This window comes from Hoplias malabaricus, chromosome 14 (assembly GCF_029633855.1).
Source record: "Hoplias malabaricus isolate fHopMal1 chromosome 14, fHopMal1.hap1, whole genome shotgun sequence".
Lineage (NCBI taxonomy): Eukaryota > Metazoa > Chordata > Actinopteri > Characiformes > Erythrinidae > Hoplias > Hoplias malabaricus.
In genome coordinates, this window is record NC_089813.1 from 39,973,679 (window position 1) to 39,994,823 (window position 21,145).

Below are 21,145 nucleotides of genomic sequence, written 5' to 3' on the forward strand. Positions count from 1 at the left end.
GGGCACTCTGGGGAGGCTTGAGCTTAAAGTCGCCACGACCCAATGCCAAGCATCCACCCAGAGTTCCCCCAGCGTCAGACTGTGGAACAGTAGAACTGTGGTCTCTGTAGTCATGGTGATCCATCCACTACCTCTGGGATGAACCAGTATCCAGAAGCAATCAAACATTAGAACCAGACCTTATTTATTCTTTAAATCCGGATTGAACCCAGATGTTTCCCTAGTGTCACACACACTGCACACACTCCCCTATCGCTGTGTGTTAAATGAAAAATGCAAGAGAAATAAAGGCACCTTTCCAGCAGCTTGAGACCTGTTAGTTATTTCCAGCTGGTTTTACAAGTTCACATTCTTTAAGGGCATCATGGTGGCACTGACGTTCCTGAGGTTGAGAAACCGGTCTGAGCACAGATCACTACACGGGATAAACCAGACGGATAAACCGTGACAGTTACACTCTCCACCCTGACACATTCACACTTGCAATGGACAAGTGAATTATACTTGAATGTAGACCCACAAACCCGTGCCCTCTGGAGGACAGCTGGCCCTGGGCTAAGGCTCTGTCTATGAATGAGAGAGGATCATTTTAAAGAGATACTGTTTTTGGGGTTGTGTTTTATTTTAGGGCTTAAACTACATGGTTCATACACAGACATCAAATATATCTAATGTCACACTCTAAAAATGTTATGAATAAAGGCATGGGTTTAAAGGTGTAGTCAGTAATATCCTGACCACACATAGCTTACTATAATCGCTTAATATATTTATGTAAGTGATTGTAGTAAAACAAAGTAAAAATGAGGAACCCCTGAATGAAGCAGTTTATTCTCCACAGAGTGGGTCCCCCACAAGAGCATTCATTCATTTTCTGTAACCGCTTATCCAATTCAGGGTCGTGGTGGGTCCAGAGCCTACCTGGAGTCATTGGGCGCAAGGTGGGGAATACACCCTGGAGGGGGCGCTAGACACTTCACAGGGCAACACAGACACACACATTCACACCTACGGACACTTTTGAGTCGCCAATCCACCTACCAACGTGTGTTTTTGGACTGTGGGAGGAAACCGGAGCACCCGGAGGAAACCCACACGGACACGGGGAGGACACACCAACTCCTCACAGACAGTCACCCAGAGCGGGAATCGAACCCACAACCTCCAGGCCCCTGGAGCTGTGTGACTGCGACACCTACCTGCTGCACCACTGTGCCACCCCCCACAAGAGCAATATTCTTCTTATTATTTAATACAGAAGCTGTGATATATCTAAACCAATAAGTGTCAGAGCAGAGGCCATTTCAGCTCAGAAATGAGAAGAAACTGGAAAAGTAACGTTATCAAATTTGATTTAATTTGGTTTAATATTAATAAACCGGTATTTTTAGTTCTTTCAAAAACAGCTTTGGAATGAAATGTTGAACTGTGAGAAGTGTCAGCTCTGGAACAGTGAGCCACAGTTCAAACAGATTAAAGCAGCACTCCGGACCGGTTCAGCTGCATTCCGCTCCATGATATTTATCAGTCTGCTCCAGTCTACAGCGTCTGTAGAAGGTCTTCGTGCGTCGGATGCCGTCCAGCCTCCGTAAGTACATTCACCGTTTTAGAAAATTACAACAACAAGAACAACGTCCTGATTTATTTATAATAACATGTATAACAGGGGTGTCATCATTTTCACAGAGGGCCACATCAGCATAATGGGTGCCCTCAAAGGGCCAGATGTAACTGTAAGACCATATAAATGTAACTAAACGTAATGAAGCATAAATGTAAGTACTCCTTAATGTTAAATAACTTATTTTACTACTTAATGACTTATTCAACTTATGAATATTTGCATAGATATAAAAATGTTTGCTTGTTGCTCTGTTAACAAACTATCCAAGTGAATAAAGAAAAATATCATCAAACACAACTTATGACCTTCAGCACACACTGCTACAAAAAAAAAAAATGCATCCCTGAAAAAGACGTAGAGTGATTTCTTCAGCTACAATAAAGCTAGCTTTCACAGCTTCGTCGTTTTGGGCCGTAGCTCTTGTGAACATATTTTGCTGCGATTGCAGTTTCCCTTTTATATATGCAATATCCCTTGTACAATTTGTTGCTTTTCTTGAAGGCTAACTTTAGCATACTTAGCTCCGTGTTTGGTGTCAAAGTGCCGACATAAATTGTACTCCTTGACAACTGCCACCGCCTCATAACACAAAAGACATAACCGTTTTTTTCCTTGAAGCACAAACATGTATTCGCCTTCCCGTCTCTTTTGAATCTGTCTTCCATTGGCATCAATTTTCCATTTCCTGGACATTTTGGGATCAATATTTGTAGCTATTTCTTAATTCCACTTGTTGAAAAAATCACATCGAAGAGGATACACTGTAATCTAGTGGTGGAATCCCATCACTTGGCGGGCAACATAATCGGCATGCATTGTGGGAAATGTAGTTTAAGGACAATGCACGCTTTAGAATTAGTGGCGGAATAATTAATAAATAATTAATAATTAAGTCTAAAAGTGTGCATTGATGATAAACTCAATTTCCCACAGTTTATGTTAGAAGCGACGCCATTAAGCCACTAGATTGCAGTCAGTCAGATCTTTTAAGCTCTTGCGGGCCACATCAAATGACACGGCGGGCCACATCTGGCTCGCCGGCCTTGAGTTTGACACGTGATGTATAAGGTGAATCATAAATCACTGTTATATAGGCCCTGTTTCCCCAAACAGTCCATTCTGCATATTGTGCATTAAATCATGGGCCTATAGAGGATTATTATATACTGTTTGCAATCAGAAAATCAACATTAAAATTGAGCTTTTTGCTCCATTATAAACAAAATATAAATTATTAATATTTCTACTGAATTATAAGGAAACCAACAAAGCACTGATTTATAGAAATTATTTCTTCTCGTTTATTAAAACACTGCTAAAATAAATAGTAATTGTTTATAATTCTGCTCCAATATTAATACATTAAAAAGCCCTGATACAATATAATTTTTCTTATTTTTAATAAATCTATGCTTAAATATGCATTTATCGACATCCGAGCTCTGAGATATAACATCTGAAAAATGTCTGACTTCAATATTCAGAAAAACACACATATTCTAAAATATTTTTACCTAGAAATTTTGTTCCAATGTTAAAAAATGTAGAGACCCACCCCCCAGTTTCTGTTTAATTTGCCAGTGTTCTTCCCAGTAAACATTTTGCCGTTGATTCAATGTTGAAATAACGTAATGACTGCCGTCTAATCAACGTATTATTAAGGTTGAAAATGAAAGTTGAAAAGACGTCCAAACACAGACATTGAAAAGACGACTATTAGACGTATTTTGGACGTCCATTGACGTTATTAATTGGTCCCGAAATAAATTACTTGTTTAAAACGCATTTTGGACGTCCACTGATGTTATCAATTGGTCACCATTTTTAAGATGGATTTTGGACGTCCGTTGAAGTTTAAAATATGTCCTTGACGGACAGACTACTTTTAGACCTATTTTGAACATCCAGGGACGTTCCTTGTTTACTGGGTTACTTCATATCACTGTTTAATGTAATATGAAAATGTTTTCTGAGCTTTAAGCCTTCATTTGTAGTGAAACAAATCACTGGATCAGACTGCATTCTTTTTAACTTGATTATTACTCCTCACTAAAAGTGTTAACAGTTACTCCTCCTTCAGCTTTTAACCTAGAAACACCAGACTCAACAGGATTGTAGATCCTACACCTAAAGACGTGCTCAGTTCTTCTGTGATTCTGCAAATGGTTTTCTAGAAGTGACCTGAGAACTGACACATTCAGTGTTCCTCACGTTATTCACACACAGTACACACAGACTCACTCAGACAAATTTAACATTACACTATAGACACCTTATAAACCACCGTGGACCCAACATGTTCTACTCCTAATGAGTTAAAACAGAACACACAAACGTAACAGGATCATAGACTCACTTTCAGCATTTTTCAGTCACTATATGTTTCTTTCAGAAAATTATAATCTTATTTTTCAGCTCCCTTTTTAATAAACTTTTAAAGCACTGGTTAATAATAATTTTATCTTTATCCCCTTTATCTTTAGAGAATGCTGATGTTCTTGTACAGAGAGTAGAAATGCTTTCACTTTCAGGTTCTTTGTTTCCTTATAAGGCTGGTGCCTCACCTTCTCCAGCTCCCCCCTCTATAAATACAGCTCACCTTCACTTACTTCACTTTTCTCATCTTCCTCTTCAGTCTGGGGACATCATTCGCTGTAGACCCTCTTCACTGACAGAGACTCTATCTGCAGGAGCCTTGTTCATAAAGAGAAGACCCTTCTCTCTCCACTCCAACAGACTACCACCTGGACAGAGGACACAGGGTAGGACACGTTTCATACCAAAGATAAACCCTTTCTGAACTATTTCATGAAAAACACCCTTGTTCAGTGCATGTTCATATTAAGTTGTGTATCTGGAGCCCACCAACCCACACATTGTGAAACAAGACTTTGCTAAAGGAGGGTCTTTGTTTTACAGCCAAAGCCACCAGGGGCTGGAAAAGCTCCACTGAGGCTGGAGGAAGAAACCTTGGGAGAACCCAGACTCTCAGGGGACTCATTCTGTATGTCTGATTTTTCTGAGTGGCAGATTTTTGCTAACAGTTTATTGTTCTTTTATTGAGTGTAACTGCATTATTATGCTTTTATATTATCATTATATCATTGGTATAAATGGTCTTAAAATGACAATAATTTTTATCGCAGTTATTTCTGGTGGGACAATATATCAAACACAAAAAATTGCTACTGTCACAGGCCTAATTACCTGCGTCAACAGTTAAGTCTGTCATTGTGCTCAGATATACTGACTTATTCATAGTAGTGATGTAGGAATAATGGAAGGAGTTACGGTTTATGGAAATAATAATATTTATCGGGGGGTGTTATAGAGGCGGACGCAAATGCAAAGAATCACGGTATTTATTTAGCGGAGGGGGCTAAAAACTGAGTGGAGGGAGCTAAACACTGAGCGGAGGGAGCTAAACACTGAGTGGAGGGGGCTAGACACTGAGCGGAGGGGGCTAAGCACAGAGCAGAGGGGGCTAAACACTGAGCGGAGGGGGCTAAACACTGAGTGGAGGGGCTAAACACTGAGCGGAGGGGGATAAACACTGAGTGGAGGGGGCTAAGCACTGAGCGGAGGGGGATAAACACTGAGCAGAGCATGCTAATGCTAACATGCAGAGCTAGAGCTAAACAAATAAAACTAATACAAAGACCTCAGAACTGGGACAGAAGCATCAGAAGAAGAGAGAAGAAATATAAACAGAAAAAAACAGAGAACACCAGGAACGTGAAACACATGGAACAAACAGAAGAACAACAAGCACTAGGATATGAAATGTCTTAGAACAAGAATACAGACAAGAAACACTTGAGAATAATAGTGAGAGGGAAGGACCACAGAAGAGACACAGGTGGAGGCACTGATAACAAGGCGGGACTAAGGTGGAGACCAGGGCTGTTTCTCAATACAAAGTGCTGAGACTGGTGACGATTCAACAAGAACATGAGGACACAAACACAGACAAGAACACGAAAACAGACAAGAACACGAGCACAGACAAGAACACGAGAACACCAGCACAGACAAGAACATGAGAACACCAGCACAGACAAGCACATGAGAACACAAGCACAGACAAGAACACAAAAACAGACAAGAACACGAGAACACAAGCACAGACTAGAACACAAGAACACAAACACGAGGACATGAAAACAGACAAGAACACGAGAACACGAAAACAGACAAGAACACGAGATCACGAAAACAGACAAGAACATGAGAACACAAAAACAGACAAGAACACAAGAACACGAAAACAGACGAGAACACGAAAACAGACAAGAACACGAGAGCACAAGCACACGAAAAGAACACGAGAACACAAGCACAGACTAGAACACAAGAACACGAAAATAGACAAGAACACGAAAACAGACAAGAACACGAGAACACGAAAACAGACAAGAACACGAGAACATGAAAACAGACTAGAACACAAGAACACGAAAACAGACAAGAACACGAGAACACAAAAACAGACAAGAACGCAAGAACACGAAAACAGACGAGAACACGAAAACAGACAAGAACACGAGAGCACAAGCACACGAAAAGAACACGAGAACACAAGCACAGACTAGAACACAAGAACACGAAAATAGACAAGAACACAAAAACAGACAAGAACACGAGAACACGAAAACAGACAAGAACACGAGAACATGAAAACAGACTAGAACACGAGAACACAAAAACAGACAAGAACACGAGAACACGAAAACAGACAAGAACACGAGAACATGAAAACAGACTAGAACACACAAAGACAAGCACAGACTAGAACACAAGAACACGAAGACAGACAAGAACACGAAAACACGAAAACAGACAAGAACACGAGAACACGAAAACAGACAAGAACATGAGAACACAAAAATAGACAAGAACACAAGAACACGAAAACAGACAAGAACACGAGAACACAAGCACAGAAAAGAACACGAGAACACAAGCACAGACTAGAACACAAGAACACAAACACGAGGACATGAAAACAGACTAGAACACGAGAACACGAAAACAGACAAGAACACGAGATCACGAAAACAGACAAGAACATGAGAACACAAAAACAGACAAGAACACAAGAACACGAAAACAGACGAGAACACGAAAACAGAAAAGAGACACGAGAACACAAGCACACGAAAAGAACACGAGAACACAAGCACAGACTAGAACACAAGAACACGAAAATAGACAAGAACACGAAAACAGACAAGAACACGAGAACACGAAAACAGACAAAAACACGAGAACATGAAAACAGACTAGAACACGAAAACAGACAAGAACACGAGAACACAAAAACAGACAAGAACACGAGAACACAAGCACACGGAAAGAACACAAGAACACAAACACAGACTAGAACACAAGAACACGAAAATAGACAAGAACACGAAAACAGACAAGAACACGAGAACACGAAAACAGACAAGAACACGAGAACATGAAAACAGACTAGAACACACAAAGACAAGCACAGACTAGAACACAAGAACAAGAAGACATACAAGAACACGAAAACACGAAAACAGACAAGAACATGAGAACACAAGCACAGAAAAGAACACAAGAACACAAGCACAGACTAGAACACAAGAACACAAGCACAGACTAGAACACAAGAACACGAAAATAGACAAGAACACGAAAACAGACAAGAACACGAGAACATGAAAACAGACAAGAACACGAGAACATGAAAACAGACAAGAACACACAAAGACAAGCACAGACTAGAACACAAGAACACGAAGACAGACAAGAACACGAAAACAGACAAGAACACGAAAACACGAAAACAGACAAGAACACGAGAACACGAAAACAGACAAGAACACGAGAACACAAAAACAGACAAAAACACGAGAACACAAGCACAGACTAGAACACAAGAACACGAAAATAGACAAGAACACGAAAACAGACAAGAACACGAGAACACGAAAACAGACAAGAACACGAGAACACAAAAACAGACAAGAACACGAGAACACAAGCACAGAAAAGAACACGAGAACACAAGCACAGACTAGAACACAAGAACACGAAAATAGACAAGAACATGAAAACAGACAAGAACACGAGAACATGAAAACAGACAAGAACACACAAAGACAAGCACAGACTAGAACACAAGAACACGAAGACAGACAAGAACACGAGAACACGAAACGGACAAGAACACAAGCACAGACAAGAACACAAACACACACTAGAACACAAGAACATGAAAACAGACTAGAATATGAAAACAGACAAGAACATGAGAAAACAAGCACAGACAAGAACACAAGCACAGACAAGGACACAAGCACAGACAAGAACATGAGAACACAAGCACAGACAAGAACACAAGCACAGACTAGAAAACAAGGACACGAAAACAGACAAGAACACAAACACACACTAGAACACAAGAACATGAAAACAGACAAGAACATGAGAAAACAAGCACAGACAAGAACACAAGCACAGGCAAGAACACGAGAACACAAGCACAGACAAGAACACAAGCACAGACAAGAACAACTATTGAGAAATGACTCAGGACAAAACAAAATCCAAGCCATGTGCTCATTTAGCAACAAAGACAAAGCAGGAACACATGAAACAAGACACAAAGCATGACAACAATCATATCAGTGCTGATAGCATCAATCTGAGGGTGAACAGAATCTATTTCTGTTCTAGTACAATTTATACAGTATATAGTCTGAGTCTGGTAAAAGTAGCTTAAGTGTGAGTAGCTGGTTTGGTGTAGAGCAGGAGACTCCAGCAGACAATCTTCCATCAGTGTGAGGCAGGACACGTTGCCAGTCATTTTCTCAGAAAAGAATAAAGCGTTGGAATTAGTTGAATTTAGTTGAGTTTAGAGAAAAGTGAGTGTAATCATTCCAGAGTGTGGTGACTCCAGCAGATCTGACCAGTTAGAGGCCCCCACCCTGTGATCAGTGTTCAGTGAGTTCAGAGGGAGATCTGAATCCAAATTCATTGTCATATTTATGTATGTATTTCTTTCCAGACACAAGGCCATTTGGAAGCACTTACGCTGAAAAATGTCCGACCCGATTTGTCTCATCAATAACACACCTGATGGAGGGCTTGTTGTTTGTAAAGAAGCACTGGAGGTCCTGGATCAGATCACTCAGTCTGTGGTGGTGGTGTCCGTTGTGGGTCTGTACCGAACTGGAAAGTCCTACCTCATGAACCGACTGGCAGGAAAACAGACAGGTGAGGCAACAGTTCAGGGTGAGTCCAAAGTCTCATGACACCCTTTTATTTCAGAAAGGAAAGGGAAAATGAGATATCTGAAAACCCCCACATGTAAAGTGGAGGGGCCTATCTTTTAGTCTGTGTCCAGAACATGGCAGCCATCTTGAAAGCCACTATACTTGATCAAAGGCGAGTTTTTCCAATGGGAAAGTGGTCATGGAGAATATCAAAGAAGACCAGAATTGTCTCAGAAACTGCAATATTTCTTGTGGTTCAAATGAAATCAACACAGAATTTCTTTTTAAAAAATGCTCAGCCCTACATTATCATGCTACAGAGAACCGTGTTCCCATCCATTCTGACCAAAGACGGTGCTGAGCATTTAGGGTCTGGTCTAACAAGTCTGTAATGAACAACAAAATTTTTAACTTTCTGTGTTGATAACTTTTGAACAACAAGAGATTTCTGAGACAATGCATAACCAGCTTCCACTGAAAAACTTGCCCTCGATCCAAGGGGCAGCCATGGCCTAGTTGTTAGAGATAGTTGTTAGTTGTTAGGCCCCACACCCGTTACTCGCTGGGGTATTCACATGTGTCATTTTCCCTTTCATTTCTGAAATAAAAGGTTGTCCTGAGACTTTTGACTCTACCCTGTACAATACATATTTATTCATTGTCTGTAACCCTTATCCAGTTCAGGGTCCGCGGTGGGTCCGGAGCCTACCTGGAATCATTTGGTGCAAGGCGGGAATACACCCTGGAGGGGGCGCCAGTCCTTCACAGGGAAACACACACACTCACACATTCACTCACATACTCACACCTAGGAACACTTTTGAGTCTCCAATCCACCTACCAACATGTATTTTTGGAGTGTGAGAAGAAACCAGAGCACCAGGAGGAAACCCGCACGGACACAGGGAGAACACACCTCACTCATCACAGACAGTCACCCGGATGAAGCCCACGCAGACACAGAGAACACACCACACTCCTCACAGACAGTGACCCGGAGGAAACCCATGCAGACACGGAGAACAAACCACACTCTTCAAAGACAGTGACCCGGAGGAAACCCACACAGACACAGGGAGAACACACCACACTCCTCACAGACAGTCACCCGGAGGAAACCCACACAGACACATGGAGTACACACCACACTCCTCACAGTCACCCAGAGTGGGAATTGAACCCACAACCTCCAGGTCCCTGGAGCTGTGTGACTGCGACACAACCTGCTGCATCACCATGCCACCCACAATACATATTATTTATTGTTCATTTTTCAGGTTTTGCTTTGGGCAGCACCATTGAGTCTAAGACGAAGGGAATCTGGATGTGGTGTGTGCCTCACCCTCAGAAAAATGACCACACTCTGGTGCTGCTGGACACTGAGGGACTGGGTGATGTGGACAAGGTGGGGACAGAAACATTAAAATGGTATACATGGCCACACACAGTGACAAGAATCAAGAGATAAATGGAAGTATTCATTACCAATCAGCACCCTCTACAGGCAAAGCTATCTGAGCAATGTTTTAGCAATGTTAAAGTGTAATGATAAAACATTTTAATTTATAGTTTCAAAACAAAATTTCAAGTTTTGTTTTTTATTGTCTGCATGCTTTTCACTCATTGTATGCTACTGGGACATTAGCTTGAGATACAAACATTGTAACAGGGAAAAATGAAACAACAAAGGAGTATGAGAATATACTATGACACAGACCACAGGAGTCATCTGATAAATCTAGTGACGTCTACATGGTTATATACGGAGTTCTGGATTTCAACTATAAACTGAACTGCATAACAGGAACCGGAATAAGGTGCAGCCCTGGCAAAGTCCACTGGCAACACGGAACGAACCTGACTTAACTCTAAGATTTTAAATAAAGTTCTAATTCCAAGAGTACAGAACTGACCAGTTCACTTCATCAGCCCTGTTCTCCCATGCAGCTGGAGCAACCCTACAAAATATGCTAGGGAAAGTATTCATGTGCCTTCTCCAGATCCATAAAACAAACATACAAGCAAACTCAAATGCCCCTGAATTATCTGTGAGAGTATAAAAGTTGATCTGCCATTCCACAGCTAGGAAACCTGCACTATACCTCCTGAGTACAAAGTTATACCTATGGATGGATTCTCCTTTCCAGAACCTTGGCGTACATTTTCCCATAGAGGCTGAGTAGTGTGATGCCTAAATAATTGGAAATACCTTTCTTAAAATACCTTTCTTTCTTGGCGATCACTACCTCAAACTGCCAATCCAAAGTTAATGTTCACAAGATCTATGCGATGTTTCCACTTTCAGGGCCTTCAGCGATTCTGGGTGAAACTCATCCACTCTTGTTTTATTCACAGAGGAAGGTCCACGGTGTCAATATTCCAAAGTCTGACTTGCTAGCATCCTCCAACCCTACCTTCAACAGAGAAGGCATGTCTCTTAGGATTAGGATTTCCTCAAAGTGCTTCTTCAGTCAAGTTCAGAGTTTCACCAAACTAGCTGAGCAAACTTGGACAAACTTGGAAAATGGCCAGCTATGCATAAAAAAGCACCATGTATATTAAGCAACTAAAAATCTGAAAAACACAACATGTCATGTATAACACTGGCTCAAGTAACAGTAAACAAGAGTACATGGCTAACAAGAGGGTATGAATTAAATTTTCTGTCCACCATGAGAGAAATTGTAGCTAACGGTTGCCTTTTTGCTGATTTCCACTTACGATCAGGAACTAAATGTCACTGCTAAACAAGTATGCAAGATGCTGTAAACACGAATAGGTAGTGCATCTGATGTTCAGTATTACTGACCTGCTGATAAAATATATGTTGTGTGTTTTTAGGGAGATGAGAAACATGATGTCTGGATCTTCTGTATGGCTGTTCTCCTCAGCAGCACTCTTGTCTACAACAGCTTAGGAACGATTGATAACACAGCACTGGAGAAACTACAGTATCCTTAATCACACACACACACACACACACACACACACACACACAGCACTCTGGTCTACAACAGCTTAGGAACCCAGCCCTGATGTCTCTCGCATCCCATTGACCTCTGACTTGATTAGCAGTGTCTCATGACTCAATTCATATTTACATCCCAGTGACTTGTGACTTGTTTACAATAGGAGACTTATTATTTTGACTTACCACACCTACTCCTTAGATCCCATTTTCATGGTTTTGTAGGTCTTCTTTACAAACAAATAGCACAGATTGTTTTCCTGAATAAAGTTTTTACACAGCTATGTGGCGAAGCTGACGGAGCACATTAAAGTGAAGTCAAAACCCAAAAGGGGTGATGAAACATACAACACATCCACAGAGTTCATGAGAGTTTTTCCCTCCTTTGTTTGGACAGTGAGAGACTTCACTCTGGACCTTGAACTAGATGGAAAAACCATCACAGCAGATGAATACCTGGAGAATGCTCTCAAACTCAAACCAGGTAACTATATAAACATGAATATAAATATATATAGCCATTACAGCAAATTAATACCTGGAGGATATTCCTAAAATAAAGCAGGGTACCATTTCCCAAATCACAAATATTTGTTGTTCATTTTTCATTAAGACCTTGTAAACACACCCTCAAGTGTTGACTTTCAGCCAAATTTAACACACATTACAAATAATATGAACAATAAATCATAGCATTACACTCAGTGAATGGTTTAGTCCTGCTCCCACCAGACTCTGACCTCGACAACTACTCACACCTGCAGCTGCTCAAAGTGTCACTATGTGGATTTCCATCCAAAACGTTTGCATATGTTTTGCGTAATAAAGAAATATCAGCAGAAATACATGCAAAATGCATCATATTTCCATCCACTGCACTGATTAGGGATGGCATCAACACGAGGGAGAGGGAGAGATCTGAGCAGGTTGTTTACATAAAAAACACACATTATATCACAAAGCTGGATTTAATATTGATTTGTGGGGCGTCCGTGCGGTTTCTGTGTGTGGAGCGTGTTCTTAATGTTTTGAGTGGAACATAAAATGATGTGGGGTCTCTGAATTTTTATCAGTGCTGTATGTGTCTACAATATTCCACACATGCTCTAACATAAGAAGCTTGGGCACTGGTGTGAGAACAGAGTGGTAAAGTGCGGAGAGGAGAGAAGAGGAAGGAAACTTTTTTGGGGGGGGTGGGGGGGGGGGGCACCAGCACAACACACACTAACACACCACCACCACGTCAGTGTCACTGCAGCACTGAGAATGATCCACCACCACATCACACCTGCTCTGTGGGGCTCCTGTGTGTTTTCTGATTATTGAAGAACAGAGAGAACTTTTAGAGTATTTGCGTCTGAGTGGAGGTCTTAGTGGCACCTCGTGCTAGGCTCAGTGCTGAGATAATAACACTCCAATTGATCTGCACCTGAAAAGAGCAGTACAGCTGATCACAAATGCTCATAAAGTTTTGATACTGGAAATAATGTCATCATTTTCATCTGGGTACCAGCGCCCACATCTGTGTGTTTTCTTGGGGACCTTTAGGAGAATATCTATGATCACAGCCATAAAGATGTCTTGGCAAATGAATAGTTTAAATCTAACATTTCTCATTCTGAGACCATTAGCATTTACAATTTTCTAGACTATTTTGACTTTTCTATTTTTGTGATTTTGTGATTTTATGACAAATGCTTGAAACAATCAAATGATCTTCCACTGCATTGATTCGTTTAAACTAAACAAGCAATCAATTCTGGATTCTATAAAATAAATATGACATTAATTAAATACATTTTCCAGATTTATGAAGAACTGACTTGATAAGAGAACCCTGGAAAATACTATTAAAGGTAATAATAAATATATTGTGTGTGTTTAATTAGAAGGAGACGGCCCAAATAACATAAGGAACAAGACGAGGAGCAGTTTGCGAGATTTCTTTGCTGTTCGTAAATGTTTTGTGTTTGAGCGTCCAGCAAGTACTAAGAAGATGAAAAAAATGGATACCCTGTGTGACGATGACCTAGACGATGATTTTGTGAAAGAGGCGAACACTTTTTGTTCATATATTTACAGCAGCTCTAAATCTAAAACGCTGAGGGGAGGCCGGGTGATCACCGGGAGAAGTGAGTACATGAAGCAAGCATCAACAACACTTTAAACACACACACATCCAATATATGTCAAATATTCAATACAGATCCAATGCACAGACCACAAACTTTGATGCCAGTGTCTAACACTACAGACAAAAATCATTATTTGGCCTAAAGTATATGGACACCCCTTAAACTCATTACGTTCTACTTTAAGGTGAACTGAAAAATCTGAATTCTGAATAATCACCACAGATAAAAAATAATCATTGTCATCAGTGTAGAGCAGCTGTATCTGAGCCTTAAGTCATTGTAGTTAATGCCAAATGTTTGCAAAAGGGATATAAACCCTGCTTCCAAAACTGAGCTCTGGAGCCACTGATCATCAAGCATCAGCATCTGGCCTCACTAAATCTAAATGAACATGGAATTGGCTCATTAAGATATGTGAAAACATGTGATTCCTAGATCAATGGCAAATAATTTCCCATCACCCAAGAGGTCCCAATAGGTCCATGGCAACTTTCAGGGCCTTTCTGATCCTATCTACACTATTGTTCTGCTGGGGGACTTCAAAGCTCACGTGGGCAATGATAGTGACACCTGGAGGGGCATGATTGAGACGAACGGTCCCCCTATTCTGAACCCGAGTGGTGTTCAGTTATTGGATTTCTGTGCCTGTCCGAGCATAAGGGTGTTCTTTAGTACAGCTGGCATCAGGAAACACTAGGCTGTATTTCGATGATTGACGTCTTAATCGGATTGTCAGACTTGCGGCAATATGTTCTGGACACTCAGACAATACTCTGAGGATCTTCTCAACCCCACCAACACGTCTTCCACAGAGGACGCAGAGTTTAGGGACTCATCTATCACCTGGGCCAAGGTGGCCAAAGTAGTCAGAAAACTCTTTGGCAGTAGGGCCCCGGGGGTGGATGATGTCCGCACTAAATTCCTCAAAGCTCTGGATGTTGTGGGGCTGTCCGACTGATCGTTGAACCTCAAATCCAAGATGAACAATGTGGATTCTGCCCTTGTTATGGAACATAGGATGAGCTCTTTAACCTCACTAGGATCCTGGAGGATGCATGAGAGTTTGCTCTATGTATAGTATGTGGATCTGGAGAAGGCATTTGACTGTGACTCTCTGGATATTCTGTGGGCGGTGTTCTGGGAGTATGGGGTACTGGGCTCTTTGCTACAAGCTAGCCAGTCCCTGTATAAACAGAGCAGGAGTCTGGTTTGTATGGCTGGCAGTAAGTCAGATGGGTTTCCAGTTGGAGTTGGACTCCGTCAGGGCTGCCCGTTGTCACTGGTTCTGTTCATAACTTTTATAACTCTAAGTTCTTGGTGTAGTGATGGAAGGTGTCCGGTTCGGTGGTCTCAGGATTCCATGTTTGTTTTTGTGGATGATGTGGTCTTGTTGGCTTCATCGAGATGGGACCTCCAGTTTGCATCCAAGTGTGAAGCGGCGCGGATGAGAATCATCCTCTAACCAATTACGTTTTCTTGTTTTATTTTTTTCCCTTTTATCTGAAACGTTTGTGAGCTGGTACAACAGGTGATAAAGGATATCGCAGCGAGTGTATGTAAACAATGGTTTCCATGGAAACAATAGAATTTTACATAAAAAAATCTGTTAGTGCAGTAAATCCCTTATCACAGTCCCTTATGAAAGGAAATCTTTTAAGTGATACCATTCAACACCCTTAGGAAAATCCCCAGTGTAGGAGAAAGTAAGCCTTAAGTGTCATACTTAAGGGGAAAACTTAAGGTGTTTTATTCAATCGGCTCGAGTTCCCTAACCACCAGGCCACAGCTGCCCCGCATGGACTGACTCAGGACTGAGTCTCCTCTGTGCTCCATCACCTTTCCTTTTAAATCCTCCTTTTAAACATTTGGGAACTGAGGAGACTAATCAATGCAGCTTAATATCTGTATATTATAGAAATGTTTTTACAAAGTACTTCTGCTATTCCTGTGAATATATCACTTGCCACTCACAGGTTAATGAAGCTCAACTGTGTTTCAGTGTTGGCCACTCTGGCTCAGACGTACGTGGATGCGATCAGCAGTGGTGAGGTCCCATCTCTGGACAATGCCATTGATTCTTTGTCTCGGATCCAGAACAGTCGAGCAGTAACTGAAGCTGTAGACTTTTACCACAGTGAGATGATCAAAAAAGTCAAGTTCCCCACGGAGACTCAGCAGGAGCTTTCTGACATTCACTCAGCCGTAGAAAAGGAGGCCATCAGTGTCTTCATCAAAGGCTCCTTCAACGATGTGGAACAGACATACCAGAAGCAGCTACAGGTACGTAATGTGATTTATCTGATTTTAAAACTCAGAGATTGATGCAAGAAGGAGAACATTGTAAACATTCCTCTGGTTCTGTGGTGTGCAGACACAGCTGGATCATGAGTACGGGGAGCTGGTTACACAGAATAAAGAGCAATCTCGTAAACTGAGCAGGAAAGCTATTTCTCGAATGTTCGGTCCTCTGGAGGAGAAGGTCAGTGTGGGGACTTACATGTGCCCGGGAGGATACTCAGAATTCTGCATAGCCCTGGAGACAGCAGTTCAAGAATACAAACAGGAGGAAGGACTAGGACTTATGGTGAGTCACAATTTAGACCAGAACAATATTATTATATTAATGTTATTATATAATGTAAAGCATATAAATAATTTTATGCACTACTGACAACTGTCTTACATTTACAATAAACAGATGGAGCATACCTCATCTTTAATATGCATTTTGCTGATTTTCTAATGCCGCTTTTCCACTGCATGGAGCCTACACGGCTCGGCACAGGTACTAGTACATAGGTACTAAATGGTGAGGTGTAAACCCTGCAGAGCTCTGATTGGCCAAACCCTGTCAATCACCAAAAAAAATGCAGGGCTCATTCAAATCCAGCACAAACCGCTGATTATAAAAGCTCTTAAGTTACAGCAGGTTTTCATATTTATTCATAACCTCAAGGTGTTTAAAAAGGTTTAAATGCTCCTCGGGCCACTGGCCAATGTAAATTTTCAGTGAAAGATCTGTGAGAACTGTGTTGGAGACGTGTTAAGTCAAAATGACGACAACATGCTAACACATGATGAATAAACAGAGCCTAACTTTACCGCTACAAGTGCTGTGGTTTTCAAAGCCAAAGATTCCTGTATGAGATGGGGTTTTGCACTGTCCCCAGCTCCATTTCGCAGGGGAGCCCTGCCAGTGGAAAAGTGACAAGCTTTAAACGAGCCGAGCTGAGCCACGTCGATTAGAGTTGTGTAGAGCCAGACACGTGGTGAAAAAGCACGATAAATGAGAAGATATATTGCTGCTTAAAATGATTTGCCTCTTCTCAATTAATTCTATTTTTGCATTTATGTCACACTTGAATATTTCAGATCATTAAACTGATTTTAGTATTTCACCAACAAAGCTCCAGTAAACAGAAAATGCTCCTAATACAAGATGATTTTCTTTATTGATTGAGAAATGCTTTGAAACCCTACCTGGTCCTGTGTGAAAAAGGAATCACCTGTAAAGCAGATTTAATTGTTTTTCATTTAACTGGGTTCAGTTTCACCACTGCTCAGTTAAGGTCAATGTATTTGATTCTAAAGTAAGAATGGTTTTCATGGGAGGATTACAAGGTACAAAACACTGCACTGACCAAGAAGAGCAGAAATATTCATCTAGCATATAATACACATCAAAAGTTTGGACACACCCACTCAGGGAGGGTTTCCTTTGTTTTGGGGTCATTTTCCACATGTTGTGAATGTACAGCACCAGTCAAAAGTTTGGACATTGTCTCATTCAATGGTTTTTCTATTCAGTGTTATTTTTTTTTATATTTTTCTACATTGTAAATGAATGTGGAAGACATTTAAACTATGAAGGAACACATGGAATTATGTAGTAAACAGTAAAGTGTTAAACAAAGCAGAATATGTTTTATACTTTAGACTCTTCACAGTATCCCCCTGTTGCAGTATCCGTTCTCTCAGTCCGCTTCATGAGGTTGTCACCTGGAACGGTTTTCAGTGAACAGCTGTGGCCTCGTCGAGAGTTAATCTGTAGAACTGCTCCCTTCTTAATGTGTCTGAGACTGTAACTGGGATTGTGCAGAGGTAGGGGCTGGTACACAGTTCTATACAGTGACTAGCTCTACTCCACCAATCACTGATGAGGAGGTGTGTTGGGTATTGTAAGCCAAAATAAATCTAAATGAAACAAATCAAATCACCTGCTGTGAGCAGCCAAAGGTGACCGTTGTAAGTAAAACTCCCTCAAAACTGGAGGCAGAAACATTCGGAGAAACCAAGACTCCTCTGGTCAGACCACTTATTAAACAGTTATAAATCAACTCAACATGCTTGGAGGGAAACACTGACTGTCCCTCTAGCTAACAGGCAAATAATGACTAACATTGTGTTGAGTGATGAGGGTGAGGATGGGCAAACCTACCCATCGAGAGTGTGTGGCATGTTACGATTTCTGTGGTGTCAATAAGGATTAGAATACATTCCCAGTGTATTTCCTTTATTCACTTCAACAGATCACTGAAACATTAGTATGTCCAGGGGTGTTCATCCTTGCTGTGTTGTTTCTCAGAGTGAAGAGGCTCTGGCAGCCTACCTGTCTGAGAAGAGTGACATTGGACGCAGTATTCTGGCCGCTGACAGCTCCCTTACTGAAGCCGAGCAGAAGATAAAGGGTAAAACACACTGAGAGAACAAAACAGGAAAACATAGTTAAGATTTTGTGGCCTTTTCATAATTGTACTTTTTCATATTCCCTGTAGAGGAACAACTCAAGAGAGATGCTGTGGAGCAGCAGAATAAATATCTAGAAGAAGAGAAAAAAATCCAGGAACAGCTGATTCGGGATCAGCAGAAATCCCATGAGGAACACGTTAACCAGCTGATGATTAAAATGGAAGAAGAGAACACACGCAATAGAGAAGAGATTCAGAGAACACTGGATGCTCAGTATAAAGTAATGAATATACATGAGACTCAGTTGTCTCACTGAGTCACTGACTGAGATTCATTTTTATAAGATGCATGCACATGTTTTTCTCCCTGCCAGCAAGAACATTTCAATTCCATAATTCCTGAAAGAGCAAAGTGACTTCACCCAGAACTCTCTAATACTAATATTACTCTCTAATACTAATACTAATGACTCTCTAATACTAATACTAGCATTCCAGAGAGTGTGTGTTAACATCTCTCATACCCTCTCCATGTTAACTACAGAACGCATGCACACACACACAAAGTACAAGGTCTGAAAAATTAGGGTTGATGATCAATCAAATTTTATTTTCTATTAAAATGATCAAATATGATTAGGAAAACAAAAATACCGATCAAATCATTATTGTGCCACAGTGTGTTTCCCAATGAGGCTCTTGTAGGTTTTCCTTGTGTTGTTAATCCAGTGCATGCTTTTAATTTAAAGTGGTTCACATTCTCATGTCCAAAGCCCAAACTTACTCTCAGGCTGTGGCATGTTCAGTTTAGCTCAAGCCCTTTGCCAGCAAGAAGAATAAAACCAATAAAACTAAAACACTGACCAGTCTTATTCAAGCAGAATTATAAAGGATACATCAAATCAAGCACTTGGAACTACAGTTCAGCTAAGAGAAGGATCAAACCGTGTCAATACTTATATCACTATAACACTAGGCTTAAAGCCTGCTCTATGAAGGTCTATTGTTTTTGTGTTGTTCGGTGGTTGCTATGGAAAATTTCAGTGTTGCTAGATGGTTGCTGTGGTATCTATGGTGATTGTTTGGGGGTTGCTAAGTTCTTGCTATGTAAGGTGATGGTCTGGGTGTTGCTACGTGGTTGTGATGGTATCACAGACACTGTCATGGTTTGTGCTGAAGAACTTTAGACCTCCGTTGTCTAGTAGGTGGTGGTGTTTTTGCTAGGTTTCTTGTGTATGTGGCGGAGTAATACTTGAAGATCTTCTCTCAGAGTGCAATACTGTCACTCCTAGAATGTCTCTCAGCCAATCACACTGTGGGGGAGGAGCTAACATGTACAACTGATGTTTTTTATACTTTCAGGAGCAGATGCGGAGCATGCAGGAAGGACTTGAGGAGAAGAGTCGGAAAATGCAGCAGGAGATCGACCGACTTAAACAAGAGAATCAAAAAAAGAAAAAATCCTGTGTTATTCAGTAACTGTTGTTCAGTGGTGAATCTCTGTTCTTTTATCTCAATAACACACTAAGATAATTTTCCTAAGTTTTCAGGTGAATGAAAAACACTTTAATTTCAGTGTCAATATAAAAGCCTTTTATTTGAATTATTTTTAACTTGACTTTTGATCCATTTTCATGTTATTTTGGCAGAATTTACAGGTGTTTATCTTCTCTGTTTTAGCACAGGTTCTGCTTTTCAGTACTTTGCTGTATGAACATCAGTGTGTTTGATCAGATGTGAAGTTAATGAACAAATGAATCATTAAACTCAAAACCAGAAATAAATAGTTTTTACACAACAACAAAACCATCATTAAACCACATTATGGACTCATACATGCCACGAAGTCCCTACTGTGCTTAAACTCATAGCCATAACACGATGCTTCTAAACTCTTTATGGCAATGTGTTCTGATATTTAATTCTGCAGAGAAACAACACCCTCATGATGTTCATCAATGTCCCTGAAATCCCCCTTTTACTAAACCTCAGAAACACTTTGTAGGTTCAAGAAAATCTTGTTCCTGTGAGGTTGTTTGTAGTATCGTAAAGTCAGAGATAAAGCTGTGTTGTGATGTTGATAGCGAAAACACTGTGCTGGGTTTTAGAAATAAAAATAAATAAATGAAATAAAGCTGATTTCATTTACAAACAAAATGCTTGCCTGTGTATAATTTGTTTTTGCCCACAAAGAATCTCACACATTATATTTATGACGTAATTTGTTCAGTTGAACACATTTAGGGCAGCCATGGTCTGCTGGTAAGGGAACTGGGCATGTAATTAAAAAGTTGCCGGTTTTATCCCCAGAGCTGACAGGTCATGAGTGAAGTAGCCTTGAGCAAGGCACCTAACCACCAACTGCTCCCTGGGTGCCGTGGGTTAAATGTAGATTAGGCTATAAAGTGATTTTAATTCTAATATAAACATAACACAAAAAGTAAGGAAATGTGTTTCTTTGTTGTAACAAAGCTTCTTGG

At 40.7% G+C, this 21,145-nt stretch overlaps 1 protein-coding gene across 3 annotated transcripts; it reads left to right on the plus strand.

Moving 5' to 3' along the window:
- The first annotated feature begins 1,494 nt into the window (after positions 1 to 1,494).
- Positions 1,495 to 20,798, plus strand: LOC136665811 (guanylate-binding protein 1-like). 3 transcript variants are annotated; one of them, XM_066643583.1, is made up of 13 exons: positions 1,495 to 1,588; positions 4,260 to 4,386; positions 4,544 to 4,628; positions 8,667 to 8,875; positions 10,152 to 10,279; positions 11,716 to 11,825; positions 12,124 to 12,326; positions 13,732 to 13,974; positions 15,977 to 16,257; positions 16,349 to 16,561; positions 18,563 to 18,665; positions 18,753 to 18,946; positions 20,028 to 20,798. In XM_066643583.1, exons 4-13 carry the CDS (start codon positions 8,701 to 8,703, stop codon positions 20,142 to 20,144), a joined length of 1,767 nt encoding a protein of 588 aa, XP_066499680.1. In that variant the 5' UTR covers positions 1,495 to 1,588; positions 4,260 to 4,386; positions 4,544 to 4,628; positions 8,667 to 8,700; the 3' UTR covers positions 20,145 to 20,798. The 3 variants fall into 3 exon arrangements, with proteins under 3 accessions (XP_066499680.1, XP_066499682.1, XP_066499681.1); XM_066643584.1 differs by lacking the exon at positions 1,495 to 1,588 and adding an exon at positions 1,712 to 1,775; XM_066643585.1 differs by lacking the exon at positions 4,544 to 4,628.
- The last annotated feature ends 347 nt before the right edge of the window (positions 20,799 to 21,145 follow it).

Bases quoted from the DNA above. Each gene is read 5' to 3' on its own strand.
- LOC136665811 (XM_066643583.1), top strand. From the start codon at position 8,701: ATGTCCGACCCGATTTGTCTCATCAATAACACACCTGATGGAGGGCTT. The intron at 10,280-11,715 runs GTGGGGACAGAA...GTGTGTTTTTAG, and splicing joins GACTGGGTGATGTGGACAAG to GGAGATGAGAAACATGATGT. The intron at 16,258-16,348 runs GTACGTAATGTG...TGTGGTGTGCAG, and splicing joins CATACCAGAAGCAGCTACAG to ACACAGCTGGATCATGAGTA.